Here is a 21,913-nt window from a genome sequence, read left to right as displayed (position 1 = left end):
GTATGTGTCCATGTCCTCCCAACCACTTGATGCTTCTTTGGGCAGCCCAACAGCTTAGAAGAAATGGTTAAGAAATAAAATTAGTACTAAATCACATGTCTTCACTTAGGACCACTGGAGGCAACATTTTAAAACTTTGGATTGGTCTTTGGATTAGTCATGGCCGATATCAATCCAAATCGTCATGATCAGATTGTATCGAATGAATTTACACCATTTTTTATTAATTTTTATTTTTATTATGTTTGGTTTGTTATCGGATCTAATCCGAGTTTTACAACCATGGCTGGAGGTCTGAATGGATGAACACTCATAGACACCGTTCCTTGCAAATGATAGGATGAGCCTACTACTGGCATGCCTTGACGCTAGTTGAGGCTGAGCATATGAACTCCTTTGGGTGCAATTCCGGGACTCATGGCATACTTGATGAAATATGTGATTGCATTAGTGTGGGTGGGCCGTGGGTTGCAGCTGCAACCCTGCTTGTAGCAAAAGAAAGGAATCTGCTCGAAGGATATTTTGAAAAATATAAAAATTTAGGAGGATTCTTATGAACACAAAGGGGAAATGAATTATTCCATTGCTTTAACGGCGAGCATAGTTTGAGCTAAGGGTAGCAAACATATATTTTTTTTTTGGATGGCGAGGGAGATGCATCCCTTCCCTAGCCATTTATCTACAATTTTTATGATTTTACTTACCTGGACTTTGGTCCTATTACTGTAATGCCCCCAAATCCGAGTAAAATATGGGTGTAGACCCTCCCAGGCCACCATTAAATTACGACATAAATCTTCCAATTCTCTTACTTAAACACATATACGCAATGGAAATTGATCTGAAAACATATCATATATACTGTAGTGGAAGCTAAGTCGTACTTATAATTTCATTACACGTTGAAAGTCTTAACATGTCTATACCTACCAAATACATGAAAAGTATTATAATCCATTATGAAGTTATTACAACATTCTTTCAAGAAGTTTAACAAAGTCTGAAATATTTATATCTTCAAATTATTCTTTGGAGGATGGAAAATCAACACCTCTATCACCAAATACACACCGTGCACAACGACATGGCACATATTCTGGATCTGTAAAATAGTTATATATCATGAGGTACGCTCAACTAGCTCAGTGAGGAAAACACAATCATATCATAAAGTAGAACAAGCATGACTGAGGAAACACCACACAAAACACATGCTACTTTTGTGAATGCATAAATCTGAAAATATAGCATATCTGATCATACATATACTGACATGTATGGCATTCAAAATCAACAGTTATCAAACTCAACGTTATCTTTTTCCCTCTTTAACCTATCTTTTCTTTCTTACTCTTTCTCTTATATTTTTACTTTTACTTTCCTACTTCTAGGTAGGATGTCTTCCCTCAATGCCTCGCCCTTGTCTTGCTCTTTAGCTCAAAGGATCTAGGTCGTGTCTTGAGAATTCATTTCACATGCTCCTCTGTCAATGCCTCGCCCTTTTCTTGCTCTTTAGCTCAAAGGATCTAGGTCGTATCTTGAGAGTGAATATTTAATCTTTTCCTTTTTGATCTATTCTTTGTTGTCTTGCTTACCAACTTCGGCATCCAGTTGTCACGGTCAATTTCAACATTTGGGTGGAGTGGGATATTGATGGAACCCTTAGTAGTCCTCCCCTGACTGTCCCATACCATCAGGGTGGACATTAGAAGACTCCCTCCCAATTCCTTTGTTGAAAAGGACTTTGACAACTTTTAGCTTTGGGCCATTTTATGCCTTAATTTTATCTTATGTCTATCATGCCTCACACTTATAACAAATCATGAAAACAATATTTTGATACATATAAAATCATAAATATATATATATATATATATATATATAAATTGGAAATAGGGAGTGGGGTATTACAATTACAAACACCTCCTTTGTGTTTTGAGCAATTACATGGACTTCCCTTGGACTTTAGTGGGGCTTACAAGTAACCCTAGTCTACCATTATGCAAAATTTTCATAAACGACCATATTATCCTTCATTAATGTATTTCAACATTTTTACCTTTTCAATTCAAAACCTTGAGATGTGTCCTCAAACTTAAATCTTTCCAATCTCATATTCCATCTCACCTCTTTCTTCACCTTTGTGTTTTGAGCAATTACATGGACCTCCCTTGGACTTTAGTGGGGCTTACAAGTAACCCTAGTCTGCCATTATGCAAAATTTTCATAAAAGACCATATTATCCTTCATTAATGTATTTCAACATTTTTACCTTTTCAATTCAAAACCTTGAGATGTGTCCTCAAACTTAAATCTTTCCAATCTCATATTCCGTCTCACCTCTTTCTTCTCTGGCAACCTACATATATGAAGTTGTCCTCTTCAACGGATTACGAGGAGTAATATCTCCATTCCAACAAACTTCGAATTGCAAATCTGATTCCCAATGCCCACAACTATGCAGTTGCTCTAATCTCTCCAACCTAACAAAAGATGAAAGTTTCTATTAGAAACTCAGCAAAGATGTCCAGAGTTGATAAGAATCAGTACCAATGAATCAGATAGGGATAACGATTAATTTCAACTTCTCATGATCCATAATAAGGGTGAAACAGGGTCGGGTTGGACCGGGTTTCTTAAAACCCAAGCCCAACCTTGCATCCCTTTAATTGGGCCCAAGCCTGGCCCAACCCTACCCAGTTTTGGAAATATTCAACCCAGGGCGGGCCGGGTTCTTACATTTATCCCATTTTTTTTAACATACATCTAATGCCAAGAAATCATTTCAACAAATTTATTAAAATTAAAAGTGGATGATGAGTTTATACTTTATAATATGTTATATATTGAGTTTTTTAAAGTAAAATGTGAGCGGTATGTGCATGGAACATTATAATATATTATATTATAACCATGTTACAATGTGTACGTATTATAATAATACGTAAAAGTAACAATGAAAAAGGAGTGTATATATATATATATATATATTACACATATTATATAATCAGGGACTCAGGGTTGAAAGTCAAGGTTGGGTTGGGTCAGGCCTAGAACTCAACCTAGGCCCGACCCGATGCTGACCCGGGGTTGGGATTTTTCAACCCTAACCCGCCCTCAGGGTCAAAAAACTTGGCCCAAGCCCTGTTCAGGCTCAGAATGGGTTAGGGCTGGTTGGGGTTGTCAAGGACAAACTTTCACCCCTAATCCATAATGTCATAGGAAATTGCAGAAAATAAATAATGAAATTTTAAAAATTTACACTCAAGAAAAGGAAAAATATCATCTTTTGATATTTAGTGAGGCATCAGCATTTTTTTTTTTTTGATAAAGATTGGAAGAATATCATTAATGAAAAAAGGAGAATACAATGACTAGGATTTAATACCCCCACCTTTGGCATGGCCATCAGCAGGGGAAGAAAAATCTACAATTACATTATACGGTATCTAGGCCTTGAGTCCGCATTAAAAGCGATCTCAGATCTTATGTGTTTAGGGAAGGAAGCAGGACAACTAGAATTCCCTGATTTTACGTAGCTACTACATTTGCTTCACGGAGGCAATGGGTAGTCTTCCAACTAATGGTATCCAAGAAACAGAGACAAGAGATCCAATCCTAATAAATGTACCAAGGCATTGATCGAACTTGGACCGCCAATACCACTGCTGCAGAGTCCGATTCTATCCATAAGCAAGACACCTTCAGCTCTTTGGCCAGCAAAATTCCTCCAATGAGGGCTTTGAATTCCACATAGTAGTTTGACTGAATGTCTAAAGATCTTTTGAAAGATCCCACTGTGCCTCTCCTGTGGTCTCTGAGGACCCCTCCTGCACCAGCTCTTCCAGGATTTCCAAGAGAGCAACCATCAACATTGAGTTTGTGCTAACCCCGAGGAGGTTTACACCAGATCACTTCAAGCATTGAGGGGGCATTTTTTGGAATAGCATTTATCCCAAGGCGATGACAACAACGAAAATTGCTAGCATTTTTAATCACACCCTGAAGAGATAGGTTCCCAACTTGCACATCATGCTTGATATTTTCAAAGATGTGATAGACAGATCGGAAAGGACCATCATGATGCCTCTCATTTCTTTCCCACCATATGTTATCAGCAATCACCATGAAGCCAATGGTCCATGGGTCTTTAACAGATAGAACTCTCCTTTTTCTAATCCACCACAATGACAGCTAATGTATGTCACTAAGGTTAGGCCACGTTACCCCAAAACAGTCCATGAACCTCTTCCAAATATCCACAAAGAATGTGCAGCTTATGAAGATGAGGTTAAATGATTCAGTATCCAAACCATAGATGCAGCATTTTGAGACCTGGAAAATACCTTTCTGAGAGATGATATCATCCATGGGGATCTTCCTGTGCATCAGATGCCGGCCAAAAATTGATTGACATGGATGCAATGCCTTATTCCAGACAAGGGTGGACCAGCGGACCTTTGAGTTTCGCCTTTTAATTTCATTCCAGGCTGAAAAAGTGGAGAAAACCCTTGTGGTAGACCCACTCCAGAAGCATTGATCTTTCATATCAAATTGAGGAAGACTGATTTGTTTAGTTGCAGAGAAGGCATTCTTTAGTGCACTTGATCTTACCTCAAGAATAGACCATCTAAAGTTTGAAATAATTTTAGAGACTGTTGTCGTGGAAGTGATGACGAGAGAGAGAGTAGTACCATAGGCTTCCACAAGAGGGTATTCTCCCAGCCTGTTTGCATTCCAAAGGTTGATTTTTTTTCCCATTGCCCCACTATCCATGTCTCCTTATTGGATAAGAAAGACCACAATTTATATATAAATATATATATATATATATATCTATATCTATATATATATATATGTATGTATGTATGTATTTAATAAGATATTGCTTAGGAAAAATGAAGCTTGAAAGGCGACATGGCCCCTGTGCCTAAACAGAGAGGGGGCAGAATGACATCCCCATCTCTCATGAAAGATGGAAATCTCATCCTCGTTGATGCATGGGCTCTCCCAGTGGCCCCCACGCTGGTCGAGGGGCCAATGTTGCATTTTAAGAAACACTCTCCTTAATGCTGAGCAGTTTCTAGGAATAAAAATGCCACTTCATAACCCAGATGAGCCATGGTTCCCCTTGACGGTCCAAATTTTTTTTTTCCATATGGTGAAATATATGATGTATCAATTTGTCTAATTTCATAATTAAATCAACCATATATTTCCTTTCGTGCATTGACATGCATCCCCATGTATGTCCATGCATATTATGATACTTCAATCACCTCCATAATCTTTTCCACATTCTAGATTTTCAAATCCATAGTTTAAGATTTGAAAAACTCTATTTGGATTGAAACATATGAACAAAAGACTTCAAGGTCTACTTTTCATAAAAATTGGGTCTCATCCCTATTGCCCCATGTTAGATTTGGGGCAATGGGATAAAGTTATGTAGTTGGTTTTGGCAGAGATGCTTTTACCATTTTATTTTCTTCATGTTACTTTTAGCTACAGGATGGCATCCTTGTTCATGAATCAGCAAAGACACTAATGTGATATACTATCAAAATGACAAACAAGATTAATTAGAAAGAAAATGATGCATAAGAAGAAAAAAAAATTCTTACAAGTGATTGCTTTCGAATTTTCTTATCTTTTTACTCTTCCTGGCTTTCTACATGTTTTTTTCTAATAATATTCATTTGTTGACCTTTAGCAAAAAAAAAAAAAAAAATCTTTTTCCCGATGGCCATGTTGAATGTGGGGTTGGAACTTAATTCTTTGCTTTCAATTCAGTCTCTAGTGTCTCTTCTGATTCAGTTTGTATATTATTTTTTTTATTTTTCTCTTTTAATATACATGATCGAAAAGAAAGTAGAGAGAGATGGATTGAATCGTATTCACAAGATGCGGAGGAGAGAGGCTATTGAGAAGAGGGGTACTCCATTATCTAGAGAAGATTTAAGAACTTTAGAAATCACCGGACGGGGAAGAGGGACACTGACACAGTGATTGTGTCAAGAAAAGGGATCCACGTCTGAGACCAAATATTAATATTTGATCTAGTTCTTACTTTCTGACAAATAGTGCTCCTGAGGAGGGAATCCAAAGTTAGATGGGAGAGATCAGCCGAAGCACTTACAAAGTTTATCAAAGCGGATCAAATATAAATTTTTCTTTATGAGTCACAAAATTATATTTTATTAATCAAATTAAAAGTTGCTTAACGTAATTGGTAAAGTTGTGGCGTGATAAGCTCACATTCACTAAGAGGTTTTGAGTTCGAGTCTTGTTAACTTTTCCCACCCCATTGGCCATTCTATAGTGTGTAACAAAAAAAAAGAAAAATATTACGGTTTACCTATCATTACCCTAAGATCACATGGTTTTTTTTTTTGATAGAAAGATTACATGGTTACTGGCCTAGAAATAGTGAAATAGAGCCCAACGGTATTAAAATGTAATAGAAAATAGATATTTTTATTTTATTTTTTAAAGAAAGAGTATTGTATTAATGCTAAAATGAATTAGGGGATATACATAAGATTATATATAGTTTGATTATGATATATATATATATATATATCGAGAGAGAGAGAGAGAGAGAGAGAGAGAGAGAGAGAGAGAGAGATTGAGATTATAGTAGCAATGGAGAGGATAGAATTGAAACAATTGACAAATTTAAAGTCAATATCATGGTAGTGTGTAATATTCCATTATAAAATAGTAGTGAGTACATCATTAACCATTAAAAAAAAAAAAAAAAGATAAATTAAATTATAGTTCTTTTTAAACAAATTTAGGAGCCATCAATTTATCAATGTCATCCCATGATGCTACTTCCTCTGTTTTTAAAACAAAGAAAGTTGTTGCTAGAGCATCAACATAACAATTCTCCCCATGTTGTGTTTGCTCGAAGAACACATGGACCAGAGCATTCTCGCGGAAAGTACCAGTGGCTTTCGTTATTTTTCCCATAAAGCAAAAGTCATTGAATGTAAAAGCACAGTCTTTGCCCAAAGCTTCATTTACAATCCAAGTAGGATATTTCTCCCCAAAAATTGAGTCTGACACAGGTAAAAAAACTTCTCGTTGTACGATATCAGTTGTGGGCATATTCACATCAAATTGCACCAACTTAAAAGGACGAAACATTCCACCATCTATATTATAATAGCGAACCGTACTATCAAGAAAAACCCGTGATCCTGAATATTTTCCACCAATAAAATCAAACTTGAGATATGTTCCCTTCTCATTGACAAAGATTCGATTCATCCTACAGAAAAATCCTACAAAGTCGGTCGGGTCACCTAAGACCCGAGAAGGGGCGAATTTGGTATCTTCTAGGCTGCTTATGTTGCCTATTGAACCAGAGGTACTAGTATCATCTGTGGATTTATGATTCAAAAGCTCCTTTTCAAATATAGTTGACCCATTGGCATAAACAAACCAAAACATTTTATCATTAAGTGTATGTTTGCTTACTTGAAGTTTCACCATGATCTCATCTGGTAAGGTGACATGAACTCTGGTCAAAACACCCTTGAACATCCCCACCATTGGAATGTTGAAATATCCATAAAAGATGGAGTTTCCATCAATGTTATCGATTGATTTCGTACCTATCTTCTTCTGCTTGAGCTCAGCCACATCTATTGCAGAATCCCGAAAGATAATTGGAAGGTCATCTTCGTTCATCAAATGGAAATCCCTCACTATAATACTACCATCAATAAAAAAGTGGGAATCTACCATAAAGCCTCTTAAGGTACTTAGACTCTTAATGAGACGAGCTGGAGTACTCGGAGTACTATTCCTTGTTTCCATGCCAATGCTTAAGCCAGTGCGTTTCTCAAACATGCTTGCAATTGAGGCCAGTATCTCATTTGCAGCTATTAAGAAAGTGTCACCAAATTCCTTGTGAAGGATCAGATTATGTAACATCATCAGCACAGATTCCGGATCTTCACTTGCCGGTGGTTCAAGACCAAAATCAACGAACAATCCCTTCATTGAGTTTGTGATCGCAACCATAGTTTGTCGGAATACAGCCTTGGTATTGTCTATAAGAGTTTGCAATTCGTTAAGCGCATCATTCTTCTTCGCCAATTCAGCCTTGGTAGTGTCCAGGAGGCTTTGCAATACCTTCACCTCTTTCGGCTTCGGCAATGGTACATTTTGGAAACCAAAAGGGCCCAACGGTACCACTTTTTCTAGAACGAAGGTTTCATACTCACATTCAAGAAATTCACCATCGTCATCGCGCCTTTGGAGGCGTACAATAGCCTTTCCTTGACGATTTACTCGAAAGTTCTTAGAACGCAAGAACCTCTTGAAATCATCACCCTTCGGCCCATCGTAGATGACATCTTTGCATTGTTTCAATTCTAATGGTTCTGAAAAGAGGTCGACCGAGAAGACCTCTAACTTTGTGTTCACAAAAAAGTTATCACTCGATGACCAACTCATTTCCTATCAAAAAAAAAAATAATAATAAAACAAAACATAAACAAGCAATCACAAAGCAACAGGTTTGAGATACTAAAAACGATCACATAAGAAATGAATCGCAAGAAAACAGAGCACACAGTAAACATTGATTATAACCATTATTTCCAGCAACGTGTAAGCTATTCGTAAGTAAGAATATAAGACTTCTATAAAAATAAGCAAAGAAACTACTCCACAAACGCAACACTAAAATCTACCAAAGGAAATAATTGATTAGACGATGATGTCTCATAAACAAATTTATAGCCCAAAAACTCATTTCATGAAGATATGAGTACATAAATTATTAGGAGAGTTACCTTTAAGAAACAAGCAAATCAAACAGAGAGAGAGAAAGCAGAAGCAGTTAATGCGGAGGACGGGGCTCTCTTGGTGGTTGGAGGTGCACCGGGAGAGAGTGGTTTTGTAGAGAGGTATCAGAGGAAGAAGAAATTGAAGTTTGGGACATTCCTCACTTTTTCTACTTTTACTACACTCTTGGAATGGGATTCAGGACTGGCTTGTGCTGTTTCGTATCTTTAGATATTTTTACTTTTACTACACTCCTGGGATGAGATTCGGGACTGGTATGAGTTTTTTTTTTTTTTTTTTTTTTTGGGGGTGGGGTGGGGGTGGGGTTGGAACTGGAATATGGACTCCAATTTCATTTGGGCTTGGGCTGCTTTTATGGATTTTTAAATTTTAAATTTATATTGGGCTTGGGCTTTTTGGATGGGTTTTAGTTTGGCTAGAGTTTCGTGATTCTTCCTCTGCACAAGATTTAAGATAACCAAAGCCGGAGAGTAATCAAATTGAGAGGAAAAAGAGAAAATGGATGAGGGAAGGTAAGTAAGGGTGTCAATTGGTCCGGAATCAGGTATTTCGTCTGGTTTTGGTTTTGGTTCCAAGGAGTATTAGTGTGATTCAGAACTGGACCAAGTCCAGTCTCGGTTCTGAAAATTGGTACTCGTACCCAACCTATCCGGTTCCAGTCTGGTTCTGGTTCCTATTTGGGTTTTGTATTTGGTTCTTATTTGGTTCTAGTATCCAATTTCAAATTCAATTTTTTTATGCAGCTGCTATTCAGAAGACAAAATATAAATGCTCATTCACTAGGTTATTGGTCTTCCCCAACAAAAGAATGAACAAAAAATATGAGTTATCAATGGATATGTATCCATGTCGAATGATCGTAGACAATCGATCATCTATTGAACTTCTAATATCGTTAATTTCACTACTTAAAACTCTATTAGATGATTTATCATTTAGGTGATTGAAACTAAATATCGTTAATGATCCTGAACAATCAATCTCCTAAATGATAATTGACAGACAAGGGGTTTTAGAAGTTGGACTATAATTGAAACTCTATTAGATGATTTATCATTTAGGTGATTGATTATGTCAGGTTTCCATATAAGTTACGTCAAGTTTTTAGTTAAAGAGAAAAAAATGACATTAAGTTATTTGGTTCGGTTTCGATTAGAACCAGTGGTTCTTGGCATAAATCCAGATCCGGACCGAACCGAGTTATAAATAATTATTTTAGATCCCAGATTTAACCATATTATAATGATTTGGATTTGGTTCAGGATATTCGGTCTAGAATTGGATTCGATTTTAGGTTCCGGTTCCAATTTGACACCCTTAAATGTATGAAGGGACTTGGGTAAAATATAAATTGTCATGTGATTTAGTCAAAAGGGTGCAATCATCATTTTAACTCCTCATTTACCAGCAACTGACAGCAAGGGCTGTAAGCGTAATTTGGTATTATGCAGGGGGTGTCTCTCTAATTGTGACATTCTCTAGGGGATGGCACTATAAACCATCCTAAAATAAAACACAAAATTCCAGAGGCTTCTATTCACCGTTGTCCTACCAATTTCTTTTCTTTGATTTTAAAAAAATTGAAATAAAATAAGACACAACATAATGTAGATGCCATATCAAATTAATTTTGGAGGATTCTTTGCAACATTGTCCCATCAGATTCTTTTCTCTGTTTGCAAAAAAAAAAAAAAATTGTTACTAGAGCATCGACATAATAATTCTGCCCATGTTGGGTTTGTTTGAAAAACATGCTAAAAGCATTCTTATGAAAAGTACTAGAGGCTTTCGTTATTTTCCCAATAAAAAAAAAAACCCTTGGATGTGAAAGCACAGTAATTACCCAAAGCTTCATTTACAATCCTTGTGGCATATTTCTCACTCTTATCGACCGTCCATGATTCATGAAATGAAATATTTCGTTCTACGATACCAGTTGCACATTCGCCCGCATCAAATTGTACCAACTAAAAAGGATCCTGAAATGCAAAGTCCTTACCTTAATAACGAATGATATTGTCATCCAACCATTTTGAAAGCTTGGTAGCTATAAAGTCAAACTTAAGATATATCCCCTTCTCGATTATTCATCCTGTGGAAAAACTCTAAGAAGTTGGTCTGACTACCTAGGACCCGAGATGGGTTAAATTTGACATCTTCTAGCTTATTTTTTGCCGATTCAAATATACCAGACCCATTGGCATTGATAAACCCAAAACCCTTTTCATTAAGGTTATGTTTGGCTACTCGAAGTTTCACCCTTATCTCATCCAGGTTCATATGAACTCTAGTCAAAACACCCTTGAACATTCCCACCGTCGAATGTTGAAATACCCATAGAAAATGGAGCTTTTATCAATCTTATTGATTGATTTCATACCCATTTCCTTATTCCGCTTGAGCTCAGCCACATTCGCTGTAGAATCCCAAAAGATTATTGAGAGGTCGTCCTCATTAATCAGCCTTGGTACTCTCCCGGAGGCTTTGCAATTCGTTCACCTCTTGCGGCTTCGGCAATGGTACATCTTGGAAACCAAAAGGCCCAATGGTACCACAATTTCTAGAACGAATGTATCATACTGACATTGAAGAAATTCACCATCACCATTGCGCTTTTGGCCTCATACAATATCATTGACGGTTTACCCGGAAGCTTTTAGAGCGCAAGAGTCTCTTGAAATCATCACTTGCCGGCCCACTGTAAATGACACCTTTTCTCCGTATCAATTCTAATGGTTTAGAAAAGAGGTTGACCCAAAAGACCTCTAACTTTGCGTTCACAAAAAAATTGTCACTTAATGACCAACTCATTTCCTAAAAAATTATAAACGCAGACAATCAATCAAACAAAGCAATGGGATTGACATACTCAAAGAAATGAATCGCAGAAAACAAAGCACACAGTAAACATTGATTATAACCATTATTACCAGGAATGTATGTGTAAGCTATTCCCTAGTAAGAACACTGTGACTTCTGTACAAAGAAGCAAAGGAATAGCCGCATAAAACCAAAACTAAAATCTCCCCAAAGGCAATAATTGATTAAGCAATGTTGCCTCATAGACAAATTTATAACCCAAAACTTCATTCCATGAAGATATGACATAAGTTTAGGAGAATTACCTTGAAGAAAGAAGCGAATCAAACTTAGAGAGAGAGAGAGAGAGAGAGAGAGAGAGAGAGAGAGAGAGAGAGAGAGAGAGAGAGAGTAGAAGTAGGTAATGTGAATAGGGATGTAAACCGATCGGATACGGATCGAATTTGGATTGGATGTATTCGGATCCAATTATTGTTGGCCGGATACGGATACTCCTAAACAAATACGGACTTGAATTCGGATTTTCAACTATCCGTTTACTCTCTGACTTGTATAATCTGAACCTTCTTCCCTCTAATGAATATAATTCTCTATTAATCCATCTTTCTAGGTTGTTCGTGTTGGGGATTCTTTACCATGGAATCATATGAATAACCCCATTGATTTTAGAATACAAGAATCATAAATCAATCATAAAAGATTAACCATGGGTGTAGTCCCTAAATCAAGAACACACAAACATATAGATTTACCCATACATGATAATCAATGGGAGTAGAAGAATACATGTGCGTAAGTTTAGAAGTCACATAAGTATTGATCACGTAACTCTCTCCCGTGTGCTTGAAGATTAGTCTTATGAAGATTGTAGCAAAGAACTGCACAATGGAGTCCCAGCCGCTAAGATCTTCTGTAGCCTTTCACCCTTGAAATACTCTCACATGCACTATTCCTGTGGGGGAGTCTGTGCTTCCAAAACCAAGAAGGTGTTAAAGTAACGGCTGCAGGGACCTTTAGCTTCTATTTAAAATAGAATCCCTAAAACCTTAATTCTTTCCCACAATGGATTGGGTTAGGAGTTTCCTAATCAGAGTGGTTCTATTATTGATTGGGCTCAATGGATCAATCGGTATCAGTTACACCCACATAAAAATCCTAACAGTTTGAACTCTTTTTCTCATTCTCTAGAACTTGTTTAAACTTCAAGAACCCTCAAAATCATTAATTGATTATTTAATATGATCGGATAATTATTTTTTGGATAATTTCTGATTTTAATCTAGATACCTTTAATTGAATACAGATACGCCTAAATGAAGACTAATGTGAATTCCAATTTGGATTTCAACTATTCATTTACATCCCTAAATGTGAAGGACGGCATGCTCTTGGTGGTTGGAGGTGCCCGGGGAGAGCCTTGAGAGAGTGGTTTTATGGAGACATAAGAAGTAGTACTAGTAGTTTGGGAAATTTTATCTTTTTACCTTTATCACACGTTTGGAACTGGATTCAAGAGAGATCGAATGGATTCTAAATCCACATACCAGAAACGCAAAAGATGATCCGAATTCATTCTTGACTAGCTTGAACAAGTTGCGGACCTTAAGATTTTTTACTTTTACCAAATGGGGAACGGGATTCGTAATTCTTCCTCTGCAGAAGATTTTTACTGTTTACTAACTGTCATCATTGTGTGGGATTCAAGCAAACGTGGCCCCCCACCCACTGGCAGAAACCCATTCATTATAAGAAAGAAACTTGTGGAGAGCTCCTATTTCAAATATATGCATTAGTAATATGTAGTGCAGTAAACAGGAATAGAAAACTTAATTTGAGGTGCGGCCTATTGGTCCTTATATTTTCTTTCTCTTGTTCCATCTAAAGATGGTGTGTCATGCCTTTAGTTTCTCCCTATTTGGTTTGTATCCTGCCTTTGGATAGTCTTTAGCCCTTTTAATATATTTTATTCATCCGAAAAAAAAAATATATATGTAATGCAGTATATGATCTACATTAATATCATTTTCTAAACTATAACCCTTCATGTCAAAAATCTGAAGCATATATAAAATTCTTATGAAAAAAAAAATACATAATCTTCCATATCGAAATGTAAAGAATGGGTCGTCAGATTAAAGCGTGTCAATCAATTTGTTTTTGGTTTTTTAGTCAGTTCATGATACAAGATGTGAAAACCAAAACTAGAACCAAATATACGAGTCTTTTTTCAAATCAGAACGGAATTGATTCAGTTCGGTTCATTATTTGATTTTGATCCAATTTGTATTCAGTTTAGGCCCTATTTTATATGTTTGGATCAATTTTTTACATCTTCACTAACATATAACCCGTATTTGTTAGAGCCATAATCTACCAAAATCTCCAACCAGATTGTTTGTATACAACTGGAGAGAGAAAAGAGCAGGAGATGAGTAACGGAAATAGGAAGATGAAATGATGAAAAGAAGAGAAGAAGCAGAGAGGGTTCTTGCGGGAAAGTGACGGAGCATAGATACTGTTTTGAGTTGGAAGGGAGGGGGGGGGACAACAGAGAGATTACTGGAGGGAGGAAAGAGAAAGTTTGTAGGGATCGGAGGATGATTTGTGCTGGCTCATGTGGGAGAGTGGCAACAGGGAAAGGGTAGAGTAGGAATCTAGGGTTTTGTGCGGGAAGAGAAAAACGGTATGGCTTTTTGGGGACGAACAAGGTATACCGAGCGAGAGCAGTGAATCTTCACGTTCGTGGATGTACGTGAACGTTCTTGATCCATAGATATGGTATCTATTAAATGAGGAGAGAGAAAATAGATGCCATATCCACGGATTTAAATTGAAAATGGGCCTTGGGGGCAAAATGACCGAACCATGTTTTAGGTTTAATGCAAGATTCTATGAATCTCAAGAGTGAATGTATCCATTATAGTCAAACTACGAAAAATTCTTTGTTTTTTAATAAAAATAAAAAAAATGTAAATTTCTCATGTTGTGTGTGATTGTTCAATTGGTCTTCTCTTTGAGTTTACATATTCTTTATCAATAATGCTTTTCTTTTTTCTTATCATGTAATCTTTTTACCACTTGATATCCATACAACTCTCATTTTAGATTTGTTTGTAAGTATCCAATGCTTCAGATGGAAATCCACTTCCATCTCCTATGGTGAAAATGAAGTCTTCCTTGTAATCTAAGATTGTATTAAGCTTGAACTTCCATTATCCGAATCTTTGGACAGGATTCATGGGTCCGTACAAGTTCTGCACTTCCATTCTTGTTGAAGTTGATCTAGCCACAAGGTAGCTTTTCTTGGGTCTCATGGAACCCACAACAAAATGAATCCAAAACTTTATTGAAATTAGAAGAAAAAATAAATTCTCCAAATGACATGCCGAAATGGTTTTTCTTGGAACAAAGGGACGTGGCCATCGAGATTTGAGACCACCTCCTTCCCCTATCAATATATTCATCACGTGGCCTTAGGAAAATTCGATCCTTTCTTTTTTATTTCATAAATTACAAGGGTTTTAAAGACGGTTTTATATAACCACCATCAGTTTAGGATGTTTTTCTACAAAATAAATAAATAAATAGCACAAGAGCTTTTATATGGTCTTGCATATGACGATGCTAATATATTCAATAGCCTTATGCTTGTAATTTACTGATTTGACTTGGTCACATGATTTAGGAGACATTTTATATGTATCGTTTCTAGTACGTGGAAATTTATGGGAGTTCCACAATATTCCAAATAAGTTCACATGATGGTTTAAACACATTTAATATGATTTTTGGATAGTTGAAATGGATTATTCTCCATTCGATGGCTGTAAATGATGCTACTTTGGATCTAGTAAACAATTTTCCTCTTCTTCAAAAGGTGCCAATATCATTCATGTGAAATCTTGAGATATTATTGAGTTGCACGACGCACTAGTGTGTTCTGTATTAAACGATTAAAATTGGCTAACATTTGTGTATTAGGCCAATAGCTATATATATATATATATAATGTGCTCTATTTTTTTTTTTTTTTTCTAATGGGTATCTATTCCTTTGGCTTGATTAGTTCCGGGCCCATACTTGGATGAATGAAAACCATTCCACTTTCACCGAAAGCAGTGAAGAGCATTAAGCACCCCGTGTGAGTGGCCCCAAGGAGGTAAGAGGAGTCAAATATAATGTGCTCTATCTATTTTGCCATGAAATAGCTATTTGCACTAATTAAACTTGACTGCTTTATTTTAGAAAATTTTATAGAACCATTAAAAATTTTGATACCATTACATGCCCTTTCTCTTCAACAACTGTTCTCACAACCTCTCTGGTTGCTAAGTATCTTGCACAAAATGCCCAGGTTCAAAAGTCTTAGCTGGTGGGATCATCACTTAGAATCGCCTCTGTAATATTGAGGCATTGGATGATCTTTGCTAGTTTTGTTCTCAAGCATTTGAGACAGAGTGGCATCTATTCTTTGAGTCCACATCCTCTGAAGTGAGCGGTGAGGTGTGGTGAGCATCAAATGGCTGAGAGCATCTGGGCAAGCGCCCTAAGGGCCTCTCAACCACCCGATGCTCACTGCATCGGTGCAGCGGCTGCAGACGATTTTCACACCTATTCCTTTCTTGTAAGTTCTCTAAGTTAGTTTGGTTTGCAGGGCCTTAACCATAGATACGAAGTTCATGTTTGCTCCATCCCACTAATAAGCAAAGGTTAAATTATCTTTGCTGCTCTCACCTTTTATTTTATTTGAGTTGTCAACATTTTTTTTTTTTTAAAATAACAAAGAGTGTCCCACATCCTTTGGAGTGGGAATAGTCTCTATGACCCCCACAAACCATTTCCAATCTGAAGAGGGTGGGAGCCCCAAGGAAGAAACAAGCGCGGTGCTAAGGGGATTCGAACCCAGATAAGATGCTTCCTAAGGCGCTTTATCCATTACGAATCATCAATGGACAAATCCCCCTTGGGGTTGCCCACTATATGTTTGCTACCATCATAAATATGTTGTGCCTTATACTGCGATTTTAAATGTTACTAAATGGGTGCATGAGTTACAACTTTAATTCCTCTGGTATAGCAATGCTTCCTAGTCCTGGATTGTCTACTAATTTTGATCTTTGTTTAAACTCTTGTGCATAGGCATATGCAATGGTCATAGGAGTCTTGGTCTGTTTGAAACTCTCAATTTGTGAATGAATTTTATATAACTTTTCTCACCAAAATGTGGTAAAAATGTTTGAAGCCCAAGGAAGTTGATGCAGGGTTTGATGAAGAACCTGGGAAGGATACCACCCCACACTTAAGCCAATGGAATCAACCAAACCTGAGGCCAGTGGGTTATCTGTGAGTGCAAGGGATTCAGATCCTCTCCAGCGTGCATGTATGCATGTGTGTGTGTGTGAGAGAGAGAGAACTCTGCTTTTTAGAGACAATTTGTTAGGAAGCACCAGGCCTTAATCCATTTCCCTACCCTGTTTTAACTGCAGCCATTGGATCCTCTCCAACAAAAGTGGCAGCTGGAGAGGCCTCAATGAGAGATCCCACGTGCTGGAGAGAATCCAAATCCGTCTGTGATCTAAACCCATTCTTTATATCCCTCCCCATCCATTCTTGTATTACTGCAAACTCTATCTATTAAAACTTGAGCCTTCTAAATCCGACACAGTGAGATCTTGAGTTTTTATAGGTACATATTTCTATCATTTTTAGCCTTCTTTATCTCCCTTCTACCTCTTATCTTCTTGGGGCCACTCACACGAGATTTTTAAGTGCTCTTCACTACTTTCGGTGAAAGTTGAATATGGTTTTCATTTCAACCTTGGTATAACCCAATCCATGTGATTGTGGGATCAGTATGGACCCGCGAGACTAGCCAGACCAAAGGCTTGGATACCAATTGTTAGTAAAAATAAAAAGTAAAAATCTCCCTCATCCCACTTGATATCCACACAATGCTTCTACATTCAAGAGTATCTACAATATCCAAGGCTGAAAGGTGAAAAAACACTTCCATTCCCAAAGGTGAAAATGAAGTCCTTGTCACAACCGAGCTATATTGTTTTTGAACCAGACCTTCCTTTCTCCAAGTTACCAAATCGGATTCAGGGTCCGTATATGAGTTCTGCATTCTCATCCTTGTAGAAGTTGATCAAGCTCTAAGTTACTGATCTCCACAGGAAAATCCACAACAAAATGAATCCAAAACCTCAAAAAATAAAATTAAATAAAATTAAATAAAATTAAAAAAAAAAAAAAAAAAAAAATCTCTAGACAACCACCCCAAAAGGTTTTGCTTGACAGCACACCTCGGGTGCTGTTAATTAACAAGACATAAGACTCTTCATAGCCTCAATGGGTTGGCTGGTTCTGGTTGCAACCTTGAGGTTACAGGTTAAAGGTCAAGTGAGGAGAACAAGAAATGATTTTAATTAATAAGACAATACACAACAACATGAACAACAACAACAACAAAATATCCTTATGGACCCACTAAAGCACAATCAAACTGACGCCTCCAAGGAAAAGACAATACAATAGTGCGACCAGTCAAAGTTTACCTATACAACAAAACTTCAACAAACTAAAAGCCAATAAACCACAAAATGAACTATAGGACCTATCAAATAAATTCCAGAGCCTTTTTTTCACCATTGTCATATGAAGTTATTTTTTCAGTTTTCAAAACAAAGAAAGTTGTTGCTAGAGCATCGACATAACAATTGTCCACATCTTTGCTTTGTTCGAAGAACACACTAACCAGAGCATTATTGCGGAAAGTATCGGAGACTTTTGTTATTTTCCCAAGAAAACGAATACCCTTTAATGTGAAAGAACAGTCGTTACCTAGAGCTTCATTTACAATCCAGGCAGCATATTTCACGCTCTTACTCGTCCATAACCGAGGGACATAGACATTCCGTTCTGTTATACAAGTTGCACATTCATTCGCATCAAATTGCACCAATTTAAAAGGATTAAACAATGCAAAATCCTTGTCATAGTAGCGAAGGACATTATCGTCTGGAGCTTTTGAACCCTTGGTTGCAATAAATTCAAACTTGAGATATGTCCCCTTCTTATCAACAAAGATACGATTCATCCTAAGCAAAAACTCTAAGAAGTCCGTTTGGCCAACTATGATCCGAGTAGGGTCAAATTTCACATCTTGTAGATTATTGTCTATGGGTTCAAGAGGACTTAAAGGCTCCTTCTTTTCAAATATAGCTGACCCATTGGCATAGACAAACCAAAACCTTTTGTCATTAAGATTATGTTTTCCACCTACTTGAAGTTTCACCATGATCTCATCCGGCAGGCTCACATGAACTCTTGTTAAAACACCCTTGAACATCCCTACCATTGGAATGTTGAAATAACCATAAAAGATGAAGTTTCCATCGATGTTATCGATTGATTTCGTACCTATTTTCTTCTGCTTGAGCTCAGCCACATTTGTTGCAGAATCCCGAAAGATAACTGGGAGGTCATCCTTGTTCATCAAACAGAAATCCCTCACTATAACACTGCCATCAATAAAGAAGTGAGAATCCATAAAGCCTCTTAAGGTAAGTAGATTCTTAATGAGATGAGCTGGAGTCTGAATATTTGTTTCCATGCCAATGCTTAAGCCAGTGCGTTTGTCAAATATACTTGCAATCGAGTCCAATATCCCATTCACGGCCACTAAGAAAGTAGCACCGAATTCTTGGTGAAGGATCAGATCACGTGACATCCTGAATTCTTTGTGAAGGATCAGATCACGTAACATCTCAAGAAATTTCAGCACAGACTCTGGATCTCCACTTGCCGGTGGTTCAAGACCAAAGTCAATGAACGCTCTCTTCATTGAGTTTGTGATTGAAACAATAGAAAGTCGGAATTGTTCAGAATTCCAGTCCTGATCAATCTTCTGCTTCTTTAATTCATTCAATATGTCATTCTCCTTCTCCAATTCAGCCTTGGTATTGTCCAGGAGGCTTCGCAAATCATTAAGCTCATCATTCTTCTTTGCCAATTCATTCAGTGGGTCATTCTCCTTCACCAATTCAGCCTTGGTAATGTCCATGAGGCTTCGCAATTCATTAAGCTCATCATTCTTCTTTGCCAATTCAGCCTTGGTATTGTCTAGGAGGCTTTGCAAGTCATTAAGCTCATCATTCTTCTTTGCCAATTCAGCCTTGGTACTGTCCAGAAGGCTTTGCAATTCATTATGTGCATCATTCTTCTTTTCCAAATCAGCGTTGGTAATGTCCAAGAGGCCTTGCAATTTGTTCACCGCTTGCAACTTTGGTAACGGTACATTTGGGAAACCAAAATGGGCCAATGGTACCACCATTTCTAGAACAAAGGAATCATATTGATATTCAAGAATATCACCCTCGTCATCGCGCTTTTGGATGCGTACAATAGCCTTTCCCTGACGGTTAACTCGAAAGTTCCTAGAACGCAAGAACCTCTTAAAATCATCACCCTTAGGCCCATCGTAGACAGCAACTTTGCTCTGTGTCATTTTTAATGGTTCAGAAAAGAGGTCGGCTGAGAAGACCTCTAACTTTGAGTTCACGAAAAAATTATCACTCGATGACCAGCTCATTTCCTATTCAAAAATAAACACAGACAATCAATCTCAAAGCAATGGGATTTAGATACTCAAAACAATGCTTAACCACTGTGAACCACTGTGTACTTCTGTGTTTCCTTTCAACTTGGTTATTTAAACTTGGAGAAGACTAAGTAAGAGAACAGCTAATGAAATCTAATTGACAGGTCTATGATTCCTAATGGCTGTCCAGCCATCATCCACTTGCCATTTGTTGTTCATACTAAGATTAATTCAGGGCTCTGAATAGTTAATTTTGATATCTCAGATGTACTCTAAGATGCTTTGAGACAGATAAGTGAGATTCTAATCATTGCAGATCTGTCCAATGCCTTCATTGTAGATGAGGCAGTATTAGAGACCTGGGTGTGCCTCTTTGAGCCAATTATAAGACAAGAAGTGTGTTGCACAGTAGACAGTGGTTGAAAGGATGGAGAAGCAGGTCAATGCAAAGGGATTTTATGTTCAGAAAGGATGGATGTAGAGAACAAGTTCCATCTTGTAGACCAGGCAAGAACTCAAGCCAAGAGATTAGAGAGATGGACTTTGGACAGTAAAATCAATGAAATAAATAAGGCATAGAAAATAGATGTATAGGTAAAGGGACATAATCAAAGGAGAGCAGTCATTGCTCACAAGTAAGGAGTATGGACTTCTTATCTAGGGAACTCTCCATATGAGATCCACTTGTGGTCCTGGGATTCGTAACAACCAAGAACATTGTAAAACTCCTTGACTCCTTTCCAAAGGGCCACACTAGTTGTTCAGGTTTTTACCTCTAACAGATTATTTGCTCTACTTTTGCCATATTAATATCAATTATGAACATGAGAAGTAATATTTCAAAATATCAATAACAACTAAAATATAATTTCAGCATCATGCGTTCTAGAGAATCGAATCTGATCTAGGTTATTTTGAGGGTTTAGTGTCTCAATCCACATTGTTTTTGTAATTAACCTTGTGTAGGACTTTCCTATTGTTCATACTCAAGAGATAGAGTTGCATTTCCATGGTAATGAAGTGGAGTCTATCAGAATTCTTCAATGGTTGACAGGACAAAGATCCTCCCATAAGTATAATTCAAGAACTAGTTGGGGCTAGTATTTTTCTGAATATATTCTCTAATTCTACTCTTCTGCTTTCGAAATCCAAGTGAGACTCTTAACCTATTCGGGTTTATCAATCCAGTCAATGAGCTAATGAGTAGATGGATACTACTAAAACCAAGTGACTCAGCTTAGCTCCAATCTTAGCAAGTCCTATCTTAGAGAATTGTAAATATGATATGTAATGAAAAAATAAACCAATAGAGCCACATCCAGAGAGATATATGCAATAATAAGATCAATAACTTCAAATTTTGACATAAACCAACAGAATCAACAGAGCCTCATTCATAGAGATAGATAAACAAAGAAGAGAGATAGAATCAAACCTTTACAGTTCGTGCCCTGTTCGTGTCTTTACTGCAACCAAAATCCCGAACCAGCTTGCTTTCAGACAATTAGTGAGAGAAGAGAGCAGGAGATGAGGAATGGAAGTAGGAAGAGGAAATGGTAAAGTGAGAGAGTGGAGAGAAGCAACAGGGATGGAAAAAAAGGCTATGGTTTTCTGGGAGAACCTCCAGACTTCTACCAAGTCTAATGGATAACTAAAGGCACTTTATTG

The 21,913-nt window shown here is 37.2% G+C and overlaps 2 protein-coding genes across 3 annotated transcripts; both read right to left on the bottom strand.

Moving 5' to 3' along the window:
• Positions 1 to 6,666: 6,666 nt before the first annotated feature.
• LOC122081912 lies at positions 6,667 to 8,889 on the bottom strand. Its single transcript, XM_042649315.1, has 2 exons — positions 8,811 to 8,889; positions 6,667 to 8,472 (listed from the first exon to the last, which is right to left on the bottom strand). Exon 2 carries the CDS (start codon positions 8,467 to 8,469, stop codon positions 6,787 to 6,789), a length of 1,683 nt encoding a protein of 560 aa, XP_042505249.1. The 5' UTR covers positions 8,470 to 8,472; positions 8,811 to 8,889; the 3' UTR covers positions 6,667 to 6,786.
• A 9,157-nt stretch (positions 8,890 to 18,046) lies between these two features.
• LOC122081910 lies at positions 18,047 to 21,913 on the bottom strand. 2 transcript variants are annotated; one of them, XM_042649310.1, is made up of 3 exons: positions 21,681 to 21,913; positions 19,407 to 20,239; positions 18,047 to 19,370 (listed from the first exon to the last, which is right to left on the bottom strand). In XM_042649310.1, exons 2-3 carry the CDS (start codon positions 20,234 to 20,236, stop codon positions 18,263 to 18,265), a joined length of 1,938 nt encoding a protein of 645 aa, XP_042505244.1. In that variant the 5' UTR covers positions 20,237 to 20,239; positions 21,681 to 21,913; the 3' UTR covers positions 18,047 to 18,262. The 2 variants fall into 2 exon arrangements, with proteins under 2 accessions (XP_042505244.1, XP_042505243.1); XM_042649309.1 differs by having other exon boundaries at positions 18,047 to 20,239; positions 21,681 to 21,912.

Source organism: Macadamia integrifolia, chromosome 6, assembly GCF_013358625.1.
Source record: "Macadamia integrifolia cultivar HAES 741 chromosome 6, SCU_Mint_v3, whole genome shotgun sequence".
NCBI lineage: Eukaryota > Viridiplantae > Streptophyta > Magnoliopsida > Proteales > Proteaceae > Macadamia > Macadamia integrifolia.
The sequence above is the reverse complement of the archived record's forward strand: the minus strand, read 5'-3'. Positions and strand labels throughout refer to the sequence as shown.

Bases quoted from the DNA above. Each gene is read 5' to 3' on its own strand.
- LOC122081912 (XM_042649315.1), bottom strand. From the start codon at position 8,469: ATGAGTTGGTCATCGAGTGATAACTTTTTTGTGAACACAAAGTTAGAG.
- LOC122081910 (XM_042649309.1), bottom strand. From the start codon at position 20,236: ATGAGCTGGTCATCGAGTGATAATTTTTTCGTGAACTCAAAGTTAGAG.